At 33.7% G+C, this 19,947-nt stretch overlaps 1 protein-coding gene across 16 annotated transcripts in view; it reads right to left on the bottom strand.

Annotated features, from left to right (window-relative positions):
* Pms1 (PMS1 homolog 1, mismatch repair system component) overlaps window positions 1–19,947 on the bottom strand; it is a 115,270-nt gene that overhangs the window by 65,648 nt on the left and 29,675 nt on the right. For 13 of the 16 annotated variants that reach the window (XM_015481148.2, XM_048808168.1, XM_048808169.1 and 10 more), the window contains one exon: window positions 19,034–19,197. The exons of the other annotated variants lie outside the window; for them this stretch is intronic. In XM_015481148.2, the coding sequence (XP_015336634.1) occupies window positions 19,034–19,197 (164 nt within the window). The remainder of the gene's footprint in view (window positions 1–19,033; window positions 19,198–19,947) is intronic. 16 annotated transcript variants of the gene reach the window in all.

Below are 19,947 nucleotides of genomic sequence, written 5' to 3'. Positions count from 1 at the left end.
TAACCTATTTCCTCTAATCAGGGCCCCATCTGCCTTTAAGACTACCTCCTAGTAGTCCATTCAAATTATTAATCCATCAAATTAGCTAATCCACTGACTAGGTTACAGCCCTCATGATGCAATCACTTCCCAAAAGTCCCACCTCTGCACATTGCTGCATTGGGACCTGAGTCTTCAACACATGAGCTTTTATGTGACATTCCAGATCCAACCATAACAGATGCCCTGAGAATTACTGGTACTTCCTGTCACTCTAGCTGTAATGTTACTACTTTCTCTTCTATACTAAAAGTAGGGTGGAATTCAAGACAGTGAAAGTGACACAAGACTTTTTTTTTTTTTTTTTTTTTTTTTAGTTGTTTTGGTTTATCTTATTTTAAGGTAAACCACTTGCAAACAATGGGATTTTACTAATATTAATAGTGTGGTCAAAAACCACTGGGCTGGATAATAGAACCAGCACAGTCAAAAGAGGGAAAGAAGATAGACTAAAGGTATGAAGTAGACTTATGTGACTTTGTGATGACTGCATGCACAGAGAAAGAAAATGAGAATCATAAACAACTCCTAGGTAATGGCAGTATCATCATTCTCTAAGATAGCAACCTTTTATTCCAATACACTGAAAAATTTAGAAGATATTAGCAATGTTTTAGACACATATGACCTATCCAAATTAAATCAGGAGGATAGAATAAACCCAAACACACCAATAATCAGCAATGATACCGAAGCAGTAATAAAAAAGACTTTCAACAAAGAAAAGCCCAGGACCAGATGGTTCTTAGATAAACTCTACAAGACCCAAAGAAAAACTAAAGCTAATCCTCCTCAAATTATTATTATTATTATTATTATTATTATTATTATTATTATTAGTGTGTGTGTGTGTGTAGCACACTATAAAGTCATTATCACTCGTATATCAAAACCAGATAAGGACACAAAATGAAAGAAAACTGTAGACTAATATCCCTGATGAACATAGATGCAAAACTCCTTAATGTTATTAGCAACCCACATTCAAAAAATACACTGATAAGACTGTACAGACCATGTGTGGTGGTGCACACCCAAAATCCCAGTGTCTTGGCTAAAGCAGGAGGATTACAAGTTTGAAGGCAGCCTCAACAATTTAACAAACAAGACCTTGTTTCAAAAATAACAGGGGTTGGGGGATAACTTGGTGGTATAATGCCACTGGGTTCAATCTAACATAATGCTTGGGGGCAGGGAGCTGAGCTGTAGTACATCATGAACAAGTTGGTTTCACTCGTGGATGCAAGGTTGGTTCAACACATGCACATCAATAAATGTAATTAATCATATAAATAGAATTAAGAACAAAAATCACATGATCATCTCAACAGATGCTGGAAAAGTCTGAGAAAATTCAGCACCTATTCATGTTATAAACACTGAAAAAAGGGGATACAAGGAGCTTACCTCGACATCATAAATGCTATATATAAGAACTACAAAGCTAACATAATATGGAACAGTAAAAAGCTGAAAGCATTTCTATTAAAATCAGAAACAAGTCTATGATGTCCACTTTCACCACTGTTATTCAATGCATACTGTTAGGGTCTGTAAACAAGTCAAGATAGCGCCTGGCATTTTGCCAGAGGGAGTGGTTTGTGAAGTAACGCCAGCGAGCCATTAAGTGTGGAGATTCCTTATTGGTTTACTGCTGTATCTAGTTTATGTTAATTAAGATAAGCTGTGTGGAATGTATATATAACCCTCCTGTCCTAGAATAAACGGCTCCCACTCCTGCTGTATCAATGTACACAAGTTGTTCGTCACCCCCCGGTTATTTTGCTGCAGCCGGACTGCGGCAGCATACTTTGAAAATTCAGTCAGAGCAATTAAGAGAAGAAAATTAAGGAATACAAACAGAAGTCAAATTATTTGTTTGCCAATGATATAATTTTATCTATACTTAGAAGACCCCAAAACTCCACCAGATTTCTAGAGCTGATAAATTCAGCAAATTAGCTGGATAAAAAAACCCCAACATTCAAATATAAGAAGTTTTCTATATCCCAATAATGAACCTGATGAAAAAGAAATCAGGAAAACACTTCTATTCACAATAATCTCAATTCCCCACACCCCACCAAAGAAAAGCCCCCAAACCAAAAACCTCAGAATAAATCTAACCAAGAAGGGATAAGACATTAGAAGACTGGACAGATTTAATAGTTCTGTTCTTGGACTGACAGATTTAATAGTTAAAATGGCCATTTTACCAAAAGTGAAATACAGATTCAATGGAATCTCCATCAAAATACTAATGGTACTCTTCACAAAACTAGAAAAAAAAAGGTCCTAAAATTTTTATGAAAGAAAAAAAGACATAGAATAGACAAAGCAATTCTAAACAATAAGAACAAGGATCAAAGTATCACAATAACCAATCTCAAATTATACTACAGAGCTATAGTAACAAAACCAGCATGATGTTTGCATATAAGCAGACATGAAAACTAACTGGAACAGATAGAATACAGAGACAAATCTACATATGTACAGCCATCTCATCTTTGACAAAGTTGCCAAAAATATACATTGCAGAAAACATAGCTTTTTAAACAAATGGTGCTGGGAAAACTGGATATCCATATGTGGAAGAATGAAACTAGATCTCTACCTATAACTCTGCACAAAACTCAATTCAAACTGGATCAAAGACCTAGAAATTAGACTGGAAACACTGCAACTGCGAGAAGAAAACACAGGATCAACACTCTAAGATATAGATGCAGGCACTGACTTCCTTAGTAAGACCCCTGAAGCTCAAGAAATAAACCAAGAATTGAAAAGTGGAATGGGATCAAATTTAAAAGCTTCTGACAGCAAAGGAAACAAGAGCATGCAGAGAAGATTATAGAATGGGAGAATATCTTTGCCAGCTATTCTTCTAACAGAGGATTAATATCCAAAGTATAATGAACTTAAAAAAACTTCACATACACACATACCCACACAAACCTCAATCAGTCCAATCAATAAATGGGAAGTGAACTAAACAAACAGTTTTCAAAAGAATAAATGCAAATGACCAGCAAATGTTCAACATTTTTAGTGGACTGCTAGTTAGAAAGACAATCATCAGGAATAGAAATAATAATAAATGCTGACGAGGATGTGGGGAGAAAGGAACACTTACACATTGTTAGTGTGACTATAAATTAGTACAACCAATATGGAAATCAGTATAGAGGTTCCACAAAAGACTAGGAATAGAATTACCACAGGACCCAGCTATCCCACTCCTTGATATTTATCCAAAAGAACTGAAATAAAAATACTCTAGTAATAAATGCATTCCAATGTTTGTAGCAGTGCAATTCACAATGGCCAAGTTATGGAACCAGCCTAGGTGTCTGTCAACAAATGAATGGATAATGAAAATGTGGAGTTTATATACACAATGGAGTTCCACTCAGCCATAACAAACAATAATATGTCCTTTGTTGGTAAATGGGTAGAACTGGAGATGATCATTCTAAGTGAAATAAGCCAGACTCAGAAAGTCAAGGGTAAAAGTTTTCTGTCATACAAAGACAGGAAATGGGAATCTATAGAAAAGGGTGTAGGGTGTCTCATGAAAATAGGAGGGAGAATAGTAGAGAAGAGAAAGGGAATCAAGGGAATGGGAGAAGACATGGGAAAGGAGAAGAAATATGGAATAAAATTCATCAAATTATCCTATGTTCATGTATGAATATATCACAATGAATCTCTGTAATGTACCAACTAAAATAAATTATAAACGGAAGAGTAGAGAAAGGGGATGGGGGGAAGGAGGAGAGAAGGAAAACAGAAAGTACTGGAAAATGAAATGAACAAAGTATGATATGTGCATACATGAATATTTTGTCACAGTGAACCCAAATAATATGTATGATTATAATGCACTAATAAAAACCATAATAAAATATAAAACAGAGTAAACAAACAAGAAGAAAAGAGTATTGGTTGCCATATCTTTGAACCTGCTAATAACTATAGACTTTGCCCACTACTTTACATTAGAAAGTCCAAGGCAATACTCTTTCTTCTTTTAATAAGTTTAATTTACATATTGCACAATTTATACACCTTCAGTTTACAAATCAATGGGTTTTAGTGTATTTATAGTTGTGTAAGAATCACAATTTCATTTTAGAACATCTTTATCACTAAAAAGAGAAATCTCTTGTCTATTAGCAGTGAGTTCCTTATCCATCACCTTACAATCACTAATCTACTTTATGAATTTGCCCACTTTAGGTATTCATGTAAATGGAATCATACAATATGTAGTCTTTTCCTAGCACTTTGCAAAATATTTTTAAGGTTTAAACATATAATATCACTACTGCATTCCTTTTAAATGACTAAATAATATTCCATTATACAGATATATATTTGAATGATACTTCTATCAGCTGACAGGTATTTGGGTTGTTTCTTCTTCTGGGCTTTTGTAATTGATACTGCTATAAATATTCTTGTGTGCATTTTTGTATGGACATGTGTTTTCATTTCTCTTGGGTATATACCTAGGAGTAGGACTGAGGAGCCACAAGGTAATCATGTTTAATTATTTGAGGAACTTCCATTGTAATCACTGTGTGCACATGTACTTACACCTCTGAAAAGATAAAGAAATACTAGCTTCTGCTATTGTGGCTTACTGTTTTAAGCCAGCCAGTAGCTGGTAACTTAAGGGACAATATTCAAAATAACAGTAAGTTGATAAGGTTCTGAATAATCTGCAAATATATGGGAATTAAATATCCAAAAATTCCGTATAATAAGGAATTATTACATGATAAAAAATTTATTCACAAAAACTATAAATTTTTAAAGATATGCCAGTTCTCTGATATTGACCACACACATATTTTTCTTTTTTCCTTTTTGAGTACTGGAGATTAAACTCAGGACCTTAAACATGCTAGGCAAGCACTCTACCTCTGAGCCACACCCCCAATGGCACATATATTTAAAATAGCAAGAAAATATTTTGAACCACAAATATTTTAAAATTCCTGAATTAAATTAAGTACAAAATCTATGATACTACTAATATAAACGTTATATTATTTAGTTTACATTAGAAAAATAAAATGTTAGTTGCTGATTAATGCATGGCTTCTAATCCACTGCATGATTTGCTGAACAGTTACTATACTGAATTGAAAAAAAGACCACTTCAGGAAACAGGTTCTAGGAATGGTGTGAAATAGAGCAAGAAATATGATTTTAAAAACATTTTTTAAGTGCACTGCTCATAGCTTGGAAGAATCATTTCACACTAGGTAATTACTGCATCAGATCAAGGAGGTTAATTTAGGAACATTTTCCAAACTAGTTACACTTGAACTAGCAAGAAATGGATAAAAAGAGCTGTTGATAAGTAAAATCTTCACTATTACTTAGGAACTCCTTAGTTTCAAAACAGAATCCATTATTAAAAAGCTAAACCATTACATATAGTAAATATTGAGAATCCAGAAGAAATTAGATTTTATAATTAAATTAATTTATATGTTCTACAGAAAATATAGTTTTTAGTTTGCTTTCTCTACCATCTTATAAATCCTATGTTATTTTCAAAAACAGATTAACTTTTTACTTTCTGAAGTTTTTTGTGTATCTTTCCCTTAGGCTAAAAGCTTAACAAGCTAAAAATACACACAACCCTCCATATGTTTTCTATCTAGGTCACACAAAGTTGGAGCATCTGAATGTGCCAAGTAAGAATCTGACTCTGGTCAGTATGATGACCGTGCAAAAATGCCTCAATCAAAAATATATTATTACATGTACACCATTTTAGGTTTGATTGAACTTAGCCAAATATATCTTGTCCCTGTTCTTACTTCATTGACAAACACTATTTGAAGAAAATGAAGTTAGATGAGATTATTCAGTATTTAATTAGTAAACCCCAATTGTAAAAGCAATCTGTTACACAGAGAAAAGCAGGTTACATATAGATAATGCTGATATAGCATGTTGATACAGATGACTCCCCTTTTACAGTATGAAATAAAAGAGTACATTCTACTGGCTTCAAATGCAACTCATAGTTTCAATGTCTCCTCCAAAACTCATGTTGAAATTTCATTGCTATCCTAACAGAGATAGAAACTTTAGAACTGGTTAGAGCACTACCCTCACGTTTGGATTAACGTGTACAAACTGAGTTCATTAGTTATCTCGGGTTTACACTTGTTAAAAGGATGAGTTCAGTTCAATTTTCTCTGTCTCTCATACTCACTTTCCATGTTATGATGCAGTAAGAAGGCCCTTACCAGGTTCGACTCCTCGTTTTGGGGATTCCCGGTCTGCAGAAGCATGAGTCAAATAACCTACTGTCTATAATTTATCCAGCAGAAAATGGACTAAGCAACTAAATTTTTCTTGCAAATTATATGCATAAATGTATTAAACTCACAACAGAATTTCTTAAAAGCCCAAATTCTGGGGCTGGGGTTGTGGCTCAGTGGTAGAGCACTTGCCTAGCATGTGTGAGGCCCTGGGTTTGAGTCTCAGTACCGCACATAAATAACATAAAGGTCCATTTACAACTAAAATAAATATATATATTTTTAAAAAGCCCCAATTTTTACCTTTTTTTCAAGGTATTTAACAAGTTAACATAATTGCATCGATATCTACTGCTCCTGTATATATTTATAATATCTCTGGTTCAGAAAAGGGCAGTGACACAAATACAACATTAGCAGCTAAGAAATTGCTAAATGGTTTAAATCCAAAATAAAATTATGGATTATTCCATCACAATAGCAATAGTATTATTTTTAAAAATCTATTTTCTATAAACATAATAAGCATTAATATGATTAGACTGTTATAAGGCATAGAGGTCCAAACCAAAGGAATAAGCAATATGTTCAATGAAATAATATCAGAAAACTTTCCAGACATGAAGAATGAAATGGAAATCCAAATTCAAGAAGCCTACAGGACGCCGAATGTGCAAAATCACAACAGATCCACACCAAGACACATTATAATGAAAATGGCCAACATACAGAATAAGGAGAGAATTTTAAAAGCCAAAAGAGAAAGGAATCAGATTACATATAGGGATAATGGCAGATTTTTCAACACAGACCCTGAAAGCTAAAAGATCCTGGAATAACATATTTCAAGCTCTAAAAGATAATGGGTGCCAACCAAGAATCTTGTATCCAGCAAAATTAAGCTTCAGATTTGAAGATGAAATAAAAACCTTCCATGATAAACAAAAGTTACAAGAATTTATAGCTAGAAGACCAGCATTACAAAACATCCTTGGCTTTCACTTATATTTTTTTATTTTAATACATATACATTGGGTGAACAGAACATTTTTCCTCAAGGCTACAAAAACCTGGTGATAGACATTTTACTTATAGAAGGGATGGGAACTAAAGAAGCTAGGCAAATGAGAAACAAAGATGGGAGAAATATTTTCATTCTATATTTTCATAAATGTGCAATTTAAAAATTAAATAAAATTTAGAAGCATTACTTTACATAACTATCAAAGATAGAGTATGGTGACACATTTCTCAGCAGTGTTTTAAAACAAGAAAGATTATTTTCAAATGGTAAGCAAATCATATCATCTATATCAGAGATGTTTTTCTTGCCTAAACCCTCCCCTCCATGTCCTGTACAACTGCTCAGACTACTGAATCAGCTTCTACAGTCTTACTAAGGATTAAACATATTTGGTACATCCTCCATTGCCATGGGAATTCTTATTTTGTTAATCTCCAAATGAACTTCTCATTTGGTTCCTTCTCGGCCACACTACAGGTGGTTCACATTCCCATGTAAGGTACACGAGATTTTTCCGAATCTAGACCCAAGTGATCTTTCTAATCTTATCATCTCTTTTCTTGCAACAGCTTTCTCTGACCTCTGATGACTCCTTGCTATTGTACATGTTGTTTCCCCTGCTTTGAACACCTTTAACCACTTGGTGTTTCTCGAGAATTATTTCTAAGGCTATCTCCTCTAATAATCTTTTTTTAAAAATATATTTAGATGTAGATGGACAAATATCTTTATTTTACTTATTTATTTTTATGTGGTTCTGATGATCAAACCTAGTGGCTCAAATGTGCTAGGCAAGCACTCTGAGCCACAACTTCAGCCCATAGTCTTTTAAATCTAATCATATTTTAATAAAATTCACAATATCAGAAACAGTAACAATGCACATTTACTAAGCAATTACATGGTAGACCCTGGGCTAAGAATGCTTTATTTTATTTTGAAAACTTCTGCTATCTTGATACTATTATTCCATTTTAAAGACAATGACATTGAAGCCTAGACAAGTAATATAACCAGTTAGTAATAACATGAAGATCAGAATTAGAAATCATACTTGTCTAATGCTTGATTTTCTTAATAGTTAAATAAATCCTTCCTCAGGATGAAAGGAAGATTGTGGGTAGTCTCTGGAAGTTCTATGAGTAATATACTTTTCCCATCAAGATTATAAATATTGAAGACTTGAAGCATTTCTAATTATAGCAGATAAAGGAAAAAAAATCTTAGAAATAATTCTCATCCTATAAGAGAAGACTGTCACATAGTTCTACATGTAAGTAGTTTTTTTTTTTTGGGGGGGGGAGAGTGTTGGATTCAGATTTTTTAAAATATATCATAATCACAACTTATAAGCAAAATCTAATGTAATGTAAATATGTATAAAAAATTAATTACCCAATTGAAAGTAAATTTGCTTCTAATATTAGCTAACAATATTCAACTGAAAGAAAGCAAATTGTTTTTTACATTGGCTAACTCAAGCTTTAAATTAAATACAGATCATTGCAAGTATAAGGGAAAAAAAATCCTCAAAACTAACCAATGAGAAGTAAATTAAACAATAAATTTACTTAACTTTCACAAAGAGGAAGAAAAAGGAGCTAGTGTTTTTAGACCTCGAAGTGAAAACATCCTTTCCCTGTTTTCCAAAACAAAGCAGGAAGAAAAAGAAGGTTGAACTTGACATTCAAGTAATAATATTCAGAAGCTTTTCATAGAGATAATATCTATTTTGCAGTTCTTATTTAAAATATGTAAAATGAAAAAAATACATAAAATGTTTTAGGACTAAGAGACTGATTAAATAATGAATGCAAATATTATAATAACTGGCCTTCCAAAGTTGACTGCCTATGTTTTCAAACAGCCCTAAGGTTAGTAAGTATATGTTACCACCACCAAAACATAACAGTATTTGAAGTCGTTTTCTCTGCTTCTACATTATCTGTACTTCAGAAAATCATTTGGATCAGGCTGTCTGATCAAGTCTTTATCTTGGAGCCCTAAGGCAACTGCTAATTCCTCCCTTATTCACATAAAAGGATATCGAGTTGCTATTGCTTTATAAGAAAATATGATTTCAGCCTTCATTTTTTTATTCTCATTGAATGGAACACCTTATCTATTACATTTTGTTTCTTCTCTGTACTTGCTGTTAAACTCTCCATAACTCATTATAAATGAAGCTACCCAAACCATCTATTCTGCAACAAAACTCCATTACCCACATGGCTCTCCTGCAGAATGAGACTAAACCCACAGATTCTGAGCTCCCAAAACTCCCATCAGCTAGCTTTTTTCTTATCTTATCCTTCTCATAAGTCTTATTTTGTTCAAACAAATGTGCCAACAATATAGTTCTTTATTCTTGTAATTCTGGGCTTTTTTTGTTGTTGTTGTTGTTAACAAGTCTACAAAGGCTAACAAATAACATCTAGCCTATAGTCATTCACTTTTCTCTCTAAACTGATTGGTTAACAAAAACTCCCTAATGATAGATAACAATTTCATTTTTAAAAAGTTTTATTTCTAGAAACTTCTTTTTGGAGATCAAGATTATGTTAAGCTTCTTTTTGGAATAAGATCAAAACTATGTCAGGGTAACTCATGATGAGAACTACATATTAAAGGAGAAAGTCAGATACATTCACTTGAAGATTTAAACCAGGATGTAGTACTATCATTTCCCTAAGCAATAAGTTATATTAATCAGACATTTAAAAATCTATTATGTTCTCTGTTTTCCACATGCAGTCAGTCAATCAGTCTCATTGATTCTCCCTTTTAATAGCTATCAGACACTTTGTGCTTCACATGCCTGATGTATTTATCCTGATTCAGGCCCTTATTGCCTATGATAGTATACCAGCTTCTTAAATAGTGCTCCTATTTACAGTTTCTCATAACTCCTTCCCGAAGACTAGTGCCAAACTAATTGTCAGGTTAAACACCTTGATCAGGTTACTTCTCTGCTTCAAAAGGTTTTAATGATTCCCAACAATCTATTTTTAAAATTTCAGGAAGGTTTCAAGATGATAGGTTAGAAGCACCATTCACATGCCTGCTTCTCCAAAAGACAGAATAAAAAATCTAGAGAATAGCTGTGTATGGAGATGGGTGACCATGAGAGAATGCTGAAGTTTACTAGTAGTGAGTCGCCAAAGACTTGGAGAAAGCCAGAGATTTTGGACAGCAGAACTGAAGGTGAAACAAAGCTCCCTAGTACCAAAGACATAACAGCATAGGAGGCAGGTATAGAGGTGAGAGGTATAGTCCCAGTGAGCACCACTTGCACAGGAATCGGCACTTTGCAGAAGTACAGTCTAAACAGATGATAGATCTAGGATCTGCACAGCAAACAGGCAGAGAAGTTCTCTGCACTTCCCAGGATATCTGCATGGTATGTGAAGAGACAACCTACAGATGGGAGAAAATTGTTTCAAGTTATTTATCCAACAGAAATTTACAATCCAGAATATATAAAGAACTCAAAAGAAGTAATAAAAGAATAACCCAATCAAAAAATGGGCAAATGATCTGAACGAAGACTTCTCAAAGAAATATAAATGGCCAACAGAATACAGAAAAAAAATGCTCAGTATCTTTAATATCAATCCTGTCACTTTTATAGGTTGTTCCTACCCCAGTGAATTAATAAATGCCCACCTGCCAAGTGGAAAAACTCAGCTCTTTTTTTTCATTTTCTATGAGTCTCAACCAAAAGGAGAAGGAAGTGTTGAGTATGAGAGCTCATTTTTTCTGCTTTATCTCTCTGTTCAGTTGCTATCTTTAATGTTCAATGATACCATCTGCCTATAGTTCTCAGGTGCTTTAATACCTATGCTCACAGGTCACTATGGGATAGTGCCACCAAAGTGGTGAAGTACTCCTGATCTCAGCCCTTAATCACATTTATTGAATGCACTAGAAATATGGCAGTTATGAAACAGTAAAAAATCCTCTTCATCATGGAAATTATATGCTAGAGAAGGAAATAAAGACAATAAATCAAGACTATATATATTTGATAGTAGTGAATCTTAAGGAAAATATGTGTGAGGCAGGGAAAATGGTTGCAATTTTAGGGTTGATAAAGAAAGCCTCACTGAAAAAGTTTGAGATGTAAAAGATGAGAACTGAACCAGATATAAGGAGAGGGTGAACGTTCTAGGCAAAGAAACTTATTGCAAATCCATCAGTCCTGAGTTCAAATTGTGACTGATTCTAAGAAAAGAAGCAAAGTGATCAAAAAAAGAGGTTTGCAAAATACAGCCAAAGAGCCAGATTAAGCCCACTGCCTGATTTTTGTAAGCAAAGTTTTATTGTTCAGGGATGCTTTCATGCTACAAATGAAGAGATGAATAATGGCAATAAAAACTCATTGGCCTACAAAACCTAAAATACATACTATCTGGATTTTTGCAGAAACAGTTTATTAACTGCTGCTATAGAATTTGCAGTCCATCTGTGAAGACTTTAATTTTACTCTCAATGAAATGGAAATTGACTAAAGAGAATTTATATGATCTGACTTACACTCCCCCCTCCCCAGGATTGGTGGGCAGAAAATAGATTGAAGAGGGCAGTGAAGGAATTAGGGAGTTCCAATTAGAATACATACAAGAATTCAGGTAAAATAAGGTGGTGGCTTACACCACACTGGTTGTCATAAACATGGAAATTTTTGAAAGCAGATATAAAGAATTTACTCTTGAATCGGATTAGAGTGAAGGGAATTGGTAGCCAAGAATAAGCCTAAAAGGCTTTTTGGTTTGCCAACTGGAAAAAGAGGGTTTGTATATACTTACAGGGAAGGAGGCAGAAAAAAGTCTGGGAGGGAAGATATGAACCTGAATTTTTTACATGTTAAGTGTAAGAAGCCTATTACTAGATACCCAAAGAGAGATAACTAGAGTGGTAGATGAATCCGTGAGTGTAAACTTTAGGGGACAGGTACAGAATAAAATAAAAATTTACGAGTCACTTATATATGACTGATATCTAAGTCATGAGACTAAAAAAGACTAACAAAAAAATTAAGACATATAGAAAGGGAGGGTAAGATTTACAGAGCAGTGGTTTTATACCACATTGCTTTGGACTTTCATCTGACCCCTACCAATGAAAAGCTATGGAGAAGTCTTTCTTTTTGTCCATATCAGAAAATTTTCCTCATTTATATGGATTTTTTTCAGAGACTCTTTGTGCCTATCCTACTTCAACTGATATTAAGTACACAATGTAATCCTGGGCTTAAGTTTGTTCCCATAATTCTCTTAGGCTGTAATCAAATCAGGTGTGTGATTAAATTTTTTTGAATATTTTACAGCAAATAGTGTTTTTAATCCTGTCCCATTACTATTTTCTTTATGTGACTGCAATGGTTTGAGTGGATTGCTCAAAGACTTAAATGTTGAAAATGTAAAGGATAAGCTAAAGTTCACATTTCCTAATTTTTAAAATCATTTTTATTGGTGTCTTATAATTATACATAATAGTGGGATTCATTATACATGCACAGAGTAGAAACATACAATTTGGTCAGTTTTGTTCTCTGGTATCTTTCTTTTCCCTCCCTGTGGTCCCCTTCCTTCCTTTTCTACTGATCTCCCCCCGCTTTTTTTTTTTTTTTTAATGAAATTCCCTTTCCTTTTTTCTCTCTAGCTTTCACATATGAGAGAAAACATATGACCCTTGACTGATGTGACTTATTTTGCTTAATATAATGCTCAAATTCAAATATCTTATTCTATTTTTATTTTTAAATTTAAGTTGTTGATGGACCTTTATTTTATTTATTTGTATGTGGTGCTGAGAATCGAACCCAATGCCTCATGCATGCCAGGCAAGCGCTCTACCACTGAGCCACAACCCTAGCCCCTCAAATATCTTATTCTTTAATAAAGTATTCATTCTCCTATCCTAGAGCTTCCTTCTATATACTAGACACAGAGCCTTGAGTAGGTGCTTTGGAAGGGGTATATCATAGCTTGTAGTCTGCAGGAGTTTACAGTAGAAGTGAGAAGATATGAAAGCATAAGAACACTCAACATATGAAAACTTGAGTGATTATTAAATGCTAACAATAAAAACCACAGAAATTAAGAAGAGTTAAAGTCACTTCAGACCAAAACTGTCAGGTATGACTTTATGATGGATTTGTTTTGATTTGGGTCACAAAGTCTAGGTATTTAGCTAAGGCCTTTACTGGACTGGAGCTCACACTCAGGTACATGTTAATAGGTGGAGACTAAAAGTTTTTGCTTATTTTGAAAAGATACAGATGCAGGCCTCCCTCCCATAAGAGGCTGTTGAAGACAGGTGCAATGACACACACCTGTAATCCCAGTGACTAGGGAGGTTGAGGAAGGAGAATCCAAGTTTGAGACCAGACTCAGCAATTTAATGAGATCCTATCTCAAAATAAAAAGGACTGGGGATGTAGCACAGTGGTAAAACATGCCTCTGGGTTCAATTCCCAATTACCAAAAAAGAAAAAAAAAAAAAAAAAGAGGTTTTGGAGATGGAATGTAAATCACTGGTAATGAAGCAAAAGGATATGCAAGAAGTATGGAGAAAATGCCACATGCATAGTTGAGGCAAATCAAAGTTTTCCTAGGGGATAATATTAGACTTTCTATATACACTCTAATAGTGTTGCTAAACATAAAATTCAGAAACCAACTACATTTATAAGTTTGTTATGTGTCTTTATATATACTTTTCTATACAATATTCCAAAGAATTAAGGTGAAAGTAAAAGAAATTAGCATAACAAAAGACATGAAAACCATTTGATAAATTTAGTTATTAATTTGAAAGTAGCAAAAATCTCCTTTAAAATTAAAAAAGCATGATTGATATTCAGCTAACCTTTTAATATATTTGAAGAAACAGCCACCTACATCAATTAAAGAAAAAAATAACCCACCCAAACTTTCTAGATTGGCACTGTAAGAATAATTTCTTCTTAAGGAAGCAACAGTTGAGTCTCGGTCCTAACTTGGAATCTCTGATTGTACTGCTTCAACTTTGGTGAGATGGGGGTGACCTTTAACACTGGTTCAATTGTGGCAAAGACTTTTCTCCTTGACTCCCCTCCCCATAGCACAACTGAAACAAAGGTGGGACACTGAAAATGCTTTGAGTAAAAGGCAAAGAGGATACAATGAACAAAGCATACCATAAAAAAATGAATATTATAAGAAGCAGATATAGATAAGATACCACTTATTAATCTTCAGTTTATAATCCAAATTTTTTGTGTTTCCAAATCCAAAACACAAAATAGTGTTTTCCTAGAGACTTGGAAAACCAAACCTAGAAATGAGGCTACTACATTTCACAATCAAACCAGGTTTCTGTTTTTGTATTTCTGGCTAAGGTCCTTGCCTCTTCCCAGACTGACTGAAATCAGAAATATTCAACCCTTCAAAGTAGTGTTATCATTATATCAGACCTCAAAACACAAATACACACAACAAGAACTGATTCCAATAAGTCTTAACACTCTTGTGTAACACGGAGGTGGAAATGAGAAGGAAGCCATTCTTTTTCTTTGGGGTGGGGGGATTGAATCCAGGGGTGCTTAACCATTGAGCCACATCCATAGACCTTTTTAGGTTTATTTTGAGAAAGGGTTAAGACAAGCAATTGAGACTCACTAAATTGCTTGGGGCCTGGCTAAACTGTTGAGGCTGGCTTTGAACTCATGATCCTCTTGCTGGGATTACAGGTGTGTGATATCACACCTGGCAGGAAGCCATTCTTTGAATCATGTCACTCTCTTTTTTAATAGTTAAACAATTCTGAAATCAATACATCCAATTCAGCTTTTGCAACACCAGTGGGCTTCTAATTATTGAAACAAAATTCAGGAATGGAGATGTAGCTCAGTGGTAGAGCATATGTTTTGTATGTTTGAGGCCCTGATTCAATCCCCAGCACTACAAAACAAAACGAAACTTCAAAACAGTGTCTAAAACTACAAATATTTTAAGAAAAACTTAAAATCAATGATTACGAAGTATGAGAATAGCCCTTATTTAAAATCACAAATTTAACATTATGTTTTAGAGTTCCACAAAATTATTTATGTTTATATGAAATAGCTAAGAATACTAAATTGGTTTCAGATAATACCATAGAGAAAAATTCTAATAACTACTTTATAAATGAAAATATATATAGCAAGACCTCACATGGATTCAGTTTTTACATTAAACCTGAAAACTATAATGTTCATTTAAGGAATGGCTCCAGCAATTCTCCACATAATATCTACTTTAAATAAACTCACTGAATGCACTTGTAAATTATTTTCCTTTAGCCGTCTCATTATTCAATATGCTTTCAAGGAACATGGTGATGAAAGAAGAAAAATACCTCTTTCTAACATAACCATACTGGCAAGAACATCAACATTATCAGTATTCAAAGAATGTCTTGGCAGGTTAAACCTTCATAAAAAGAAGGAACACTATCTAATCCAAGTTATCAAAATAGCAATAGGACTTCTCATATTATGGGCAGTATGATTGTTGATTTCTAAAGCAGAAAAAAAAAAGACATCAATATTATCATGTTTAAATTTTAAACAAAGACCAAAACATCCTTCCCAACAGCATATGAAGGAGTGATGAAAGTTAACAATGTTTAAAAGAAAAAGACTAAGAGCACTGAAGGATTCAACATTTAAAGAGACTGAGGATAACATGTCAATACTATTTTGGAAGTTTCAACAATATAGTTTAACATTTCTTGAGGCACAACAGGACTACTGAAAAACAAAATATTAGAATAATAATCTGTACTAACAACAAAAGAGCTCAAAAATAAAAAGCCTGTTCTAATTCAGTCCATGGTCTGTCTCCTTGCATAACAATAGCTAATGTTCAATTTTACTGTAAGACTTTTGATAATCTTTTATTACTTTCATAGTATAACATTCAACATACGCTCCAGAAGTTGAACTGCATCAGAAATTATTGAAGGCCATAAAGGCATTTGTTTAATATAAGTTCAGACAATAGTGTCCTCTGAAAATACTAAAATATAGTGTATTACAAAATACTACTTTCAATTCTCAGCAGAAAACACCTACACTAAACTTTAAAATTTAAAAGACTTATATTGACTTCAAATGAATAAAAACTCAAGATCTCAACCAAATAATTCTGATATACTCATTTTCATTATGTGAGGCAATAATCCTATTTTGTCTATCATTCAAAACTTTTTAGTAATCACTTTTCTTTTACGAACAACTAATTCCTATCTCTACTCACATGTTAGCCTTTTCATCTGTTTTCCCTTTCTGATTACCATGTTTCTTCTGATCTTGGTGTTTTCTTAACTTGGAGACATTTAACTTTTAATTACTTAACGTCTTCTGAATCAAGAGGTCATAGGGTTATTTATATTAGCAGGACCAGCCTCTATCCATCAACATCCTGAGGAATCATACCATGGTAGAGCTGAAAGGGATCTCAAGGTATCATTTGGTTGAGCTCTATGCCAGCAGGAACAGGTGGCTGACTAGTCTTAATTTTTTTCTTTTAATATGACCAAAGATTTTGATCATAAACATTTCACCATGGTTTGAAGTCAGAAGATAAAGAATCTTCTTGATAAATGAGTAAAAAAGACATAGAATAGAAAGAAACTGAGACAAAATAGCTTCTGACCTCAGCACTATTACTTAGTACAAAATGTGAAACAATTCCTTTGATCACTCTGAGCTTCATTCCTCATACAGAGATAATGCTGTTTATCTCACAAAGTTATTTTAAGTATTCTGAAATTTGGAAAAGGACTATGCTGGTGGGACTGCAAATTGGTGCAAGCACTCTGGAAAGCAGTATGGAGATGCCTTAGAAAACTTGGAATGGAACCATCATTTGACCCAGTTATCCACTCCTAGGTCTATACCCAAAGGACTTAAAATCAGCATACTATAGTAACACAGCCACATCAATGTTTATAGCAGCACAATTCACAATAGCTAAGCAGTGGAACCAACCTAAATGCCTTTCAATAGACGAATGGATAAAGAAACTGTGGTATATATACACAATAAAATATTACTCAACATTAAAAGAGAAAAAATTATGGTATGTGCAAGTAATTGGAGGAAGTTGTAGAATATCATGCTAAGCGAAGTAAGCCAATCCCCAAAAACCAAAGGCCAAATCTTCTCTCTGATAAGTGGATGCTGATCCATAATGGAGTGCGGGGGAGGAAATGTGACTGGGCAAAGGGGAGAGTGCTGAAGAGAGTGGGTATGGGGGCAGGAAAGATGATGGGATGTGATGGGCATTACCACCTCTATACATGTATCGCTGCACATGTGGTGCAATGCTACATCTAGCATCATGTACAATAAGAGAAATGAAAAGTTGTGCTGCAATTGTGTACAATGTATCAAAATGCATTCTGCTGTCATATATACCTAATTAAAATAAATAAATAAATTTATATTTTTTAAAAAAGACTGGGAAGAGAACACAATAGAGTGTACAGAACCTGCACTCCAAGGCATGCTAAGTTTCAAATTCCATTTCAACAACTTTTTAGTTGCTCAACACTAAGCAAAGTATGGAACCTCTTGGAGTTCAGCTCAGAGGACAACTGCAAAATTGATAAAATGTCCACCTCACTTGGTTGTTATTGTGAGGATTACAGGAGATTAATGCACCTAGATAGATCCTGGCTTGCAAGTGTTAATTCTTTATTCCTCTGAGGCTTCCATGCTGCTGTGTGATTCTGCTCTCCTTCCACTAAATATTTCAAGGTGCTCATGTGGAATTTTGTAAAAAAAAAAAAAAAAAAAAAAAATCAGAAAATACATGAAACTTTCTTTCCCATAAAATTCATCAAGCAATAAGATGAAATCCCTTCCTTATAAGCCCTGCTCTAAAAAATGGAAAGAAATGAGGTAGTTTCCTTAAAAAAACAAAAACAAACAAACAAACAAACAAAAAAAAAAACAGTTTAGAAGGTAAAAACATGTCACTGAATTGTACACTCTTTAAAGGAACAGAACAAGTCTTACCCATCTTTAAGATTTTCAGAGTCTATCTTAGCTTTTCATAAAAGGGAGTGCTCAAGAATTTCTTGGATAAAAAAGTCTACTTAGGGAATCTCTGGTCTTATATATTAAGAATATAAGGTTTAATCAGATTTCATACAGATATTAGTTGACAAGTTATAGATTTTTTATATAACAAAGATAAAAATAAATGAACGTGAACTATATTTTTGAAAAAAGATTATGTATTTCCTTGGGACTACTATTACAAAACACTATAAACCAGGTGGCTTGTAAATAGAAGAAATGCATTTCTCACAGTTCTGGAGGCTAGGATCCAAGATCCTAAAAGTCTGGTGAGGACCAACTTCTTGGTTCACTATGTGTGCTGAGATGGTAGAAGATGAAAGGCAGCTCTCTGGAGTCTCTTTTATAAGAGCACTAACAACATTCATGAATGCTTTGCCCTCATGCACTAGGCTCCATGTCCTAAAACCATCACATTGGTGATTAAGTTTTCAAGAAATGAATTGGGTAGTGAAAGAGACGGTAAACATTCAGTCCATACTAGATATCTGATTTATATAATATACACTATTCCTTTGTTATATTGTATATTTAAAGAATTTTATAAAATTCAATAGTGCTCACCTTATTATGTACAAAAACAATCCTTAAATCTGGTCTAAGGATACCATAACTTATGAGGAGATCCTGGACCTTTTTAATTTCATCTTTACATTTTTTAGCGGTGGAGTAAAATTGTTTTCTTACAGGTAGATTCTTAAATAATCTCAAAGCTGTTACAGTTGTACCTGTTGGTAGATAAGAGGAAAGAATATTGAGATTTGGAAAAAAACTTTACGGATCTTCAAATTCACTTATAATCCATAATTACTCCTTTCTATTGCTAAATGCTAATTCTCCTCTAAGATTGGGAACCCAAAGAAGATACACCTTTGCAAACCATTTTGATCTCCTCCTTGACTGTTCTATTTGTAACTTGCTTAATATAATCTCTTCTATGTAGTCTAAACAACAATAATTTTATTTCTATCACTACAGAGAAACATGGGCTTACCAGAATGCAGTATCTTTAAAAATCTGCTAATATTCAAACCACTTGAGGATGTTGTTTGTTCTGTACTTAAAAGTACAACATACCGGTGGTACAAGACTACATATCATATGTGGTAACCTTAATTCCAAACAGAATTAATATCTACTAAACTGGTTTAATTTGCCTCATCTTCAATAACAAACATTCATAACACAGCATAATCAAACAAAATAATTATTTTTAACTTAAGAATTAATTTAACTAAAAAACTGAACGTAGGTATAAAAATTTACAATGGTAACTATTAGGTTAATAGTTTTTTTAGCCAGGCATGGAGGCACAGGCCTGTAATCTCAACAACTTGGGAGACTGAAAAAAGAGGATCAAAAGTTCAAGGCCAGCCCCAGCAACTTAGCAAGACCCTCAGCAACTTAGAAAGACCCTGTCTCAAAATAAAAAATAAAAAGGACTGGAATTATAGCTTAGTGGTAAAGCACCCCCTGGG

This window comes from Marmota marmota, unplaced genomic scaffold (assembly GCF_001458135.2).
Source record: "Marmota marmota marmota unplaced genomic scaffold, marMar, whole genome shotgun sequence".
NCBI classification, from domain to species: domain Eukaryota; kingdom Metazoa; phylum Chordata; class Mammalia; order Rodentia; family Sciuridae; genus Marmota; species Marmota marmota.
This window is presented reverse-complemented; position numbering and strand designations above follow the sequence as displayed.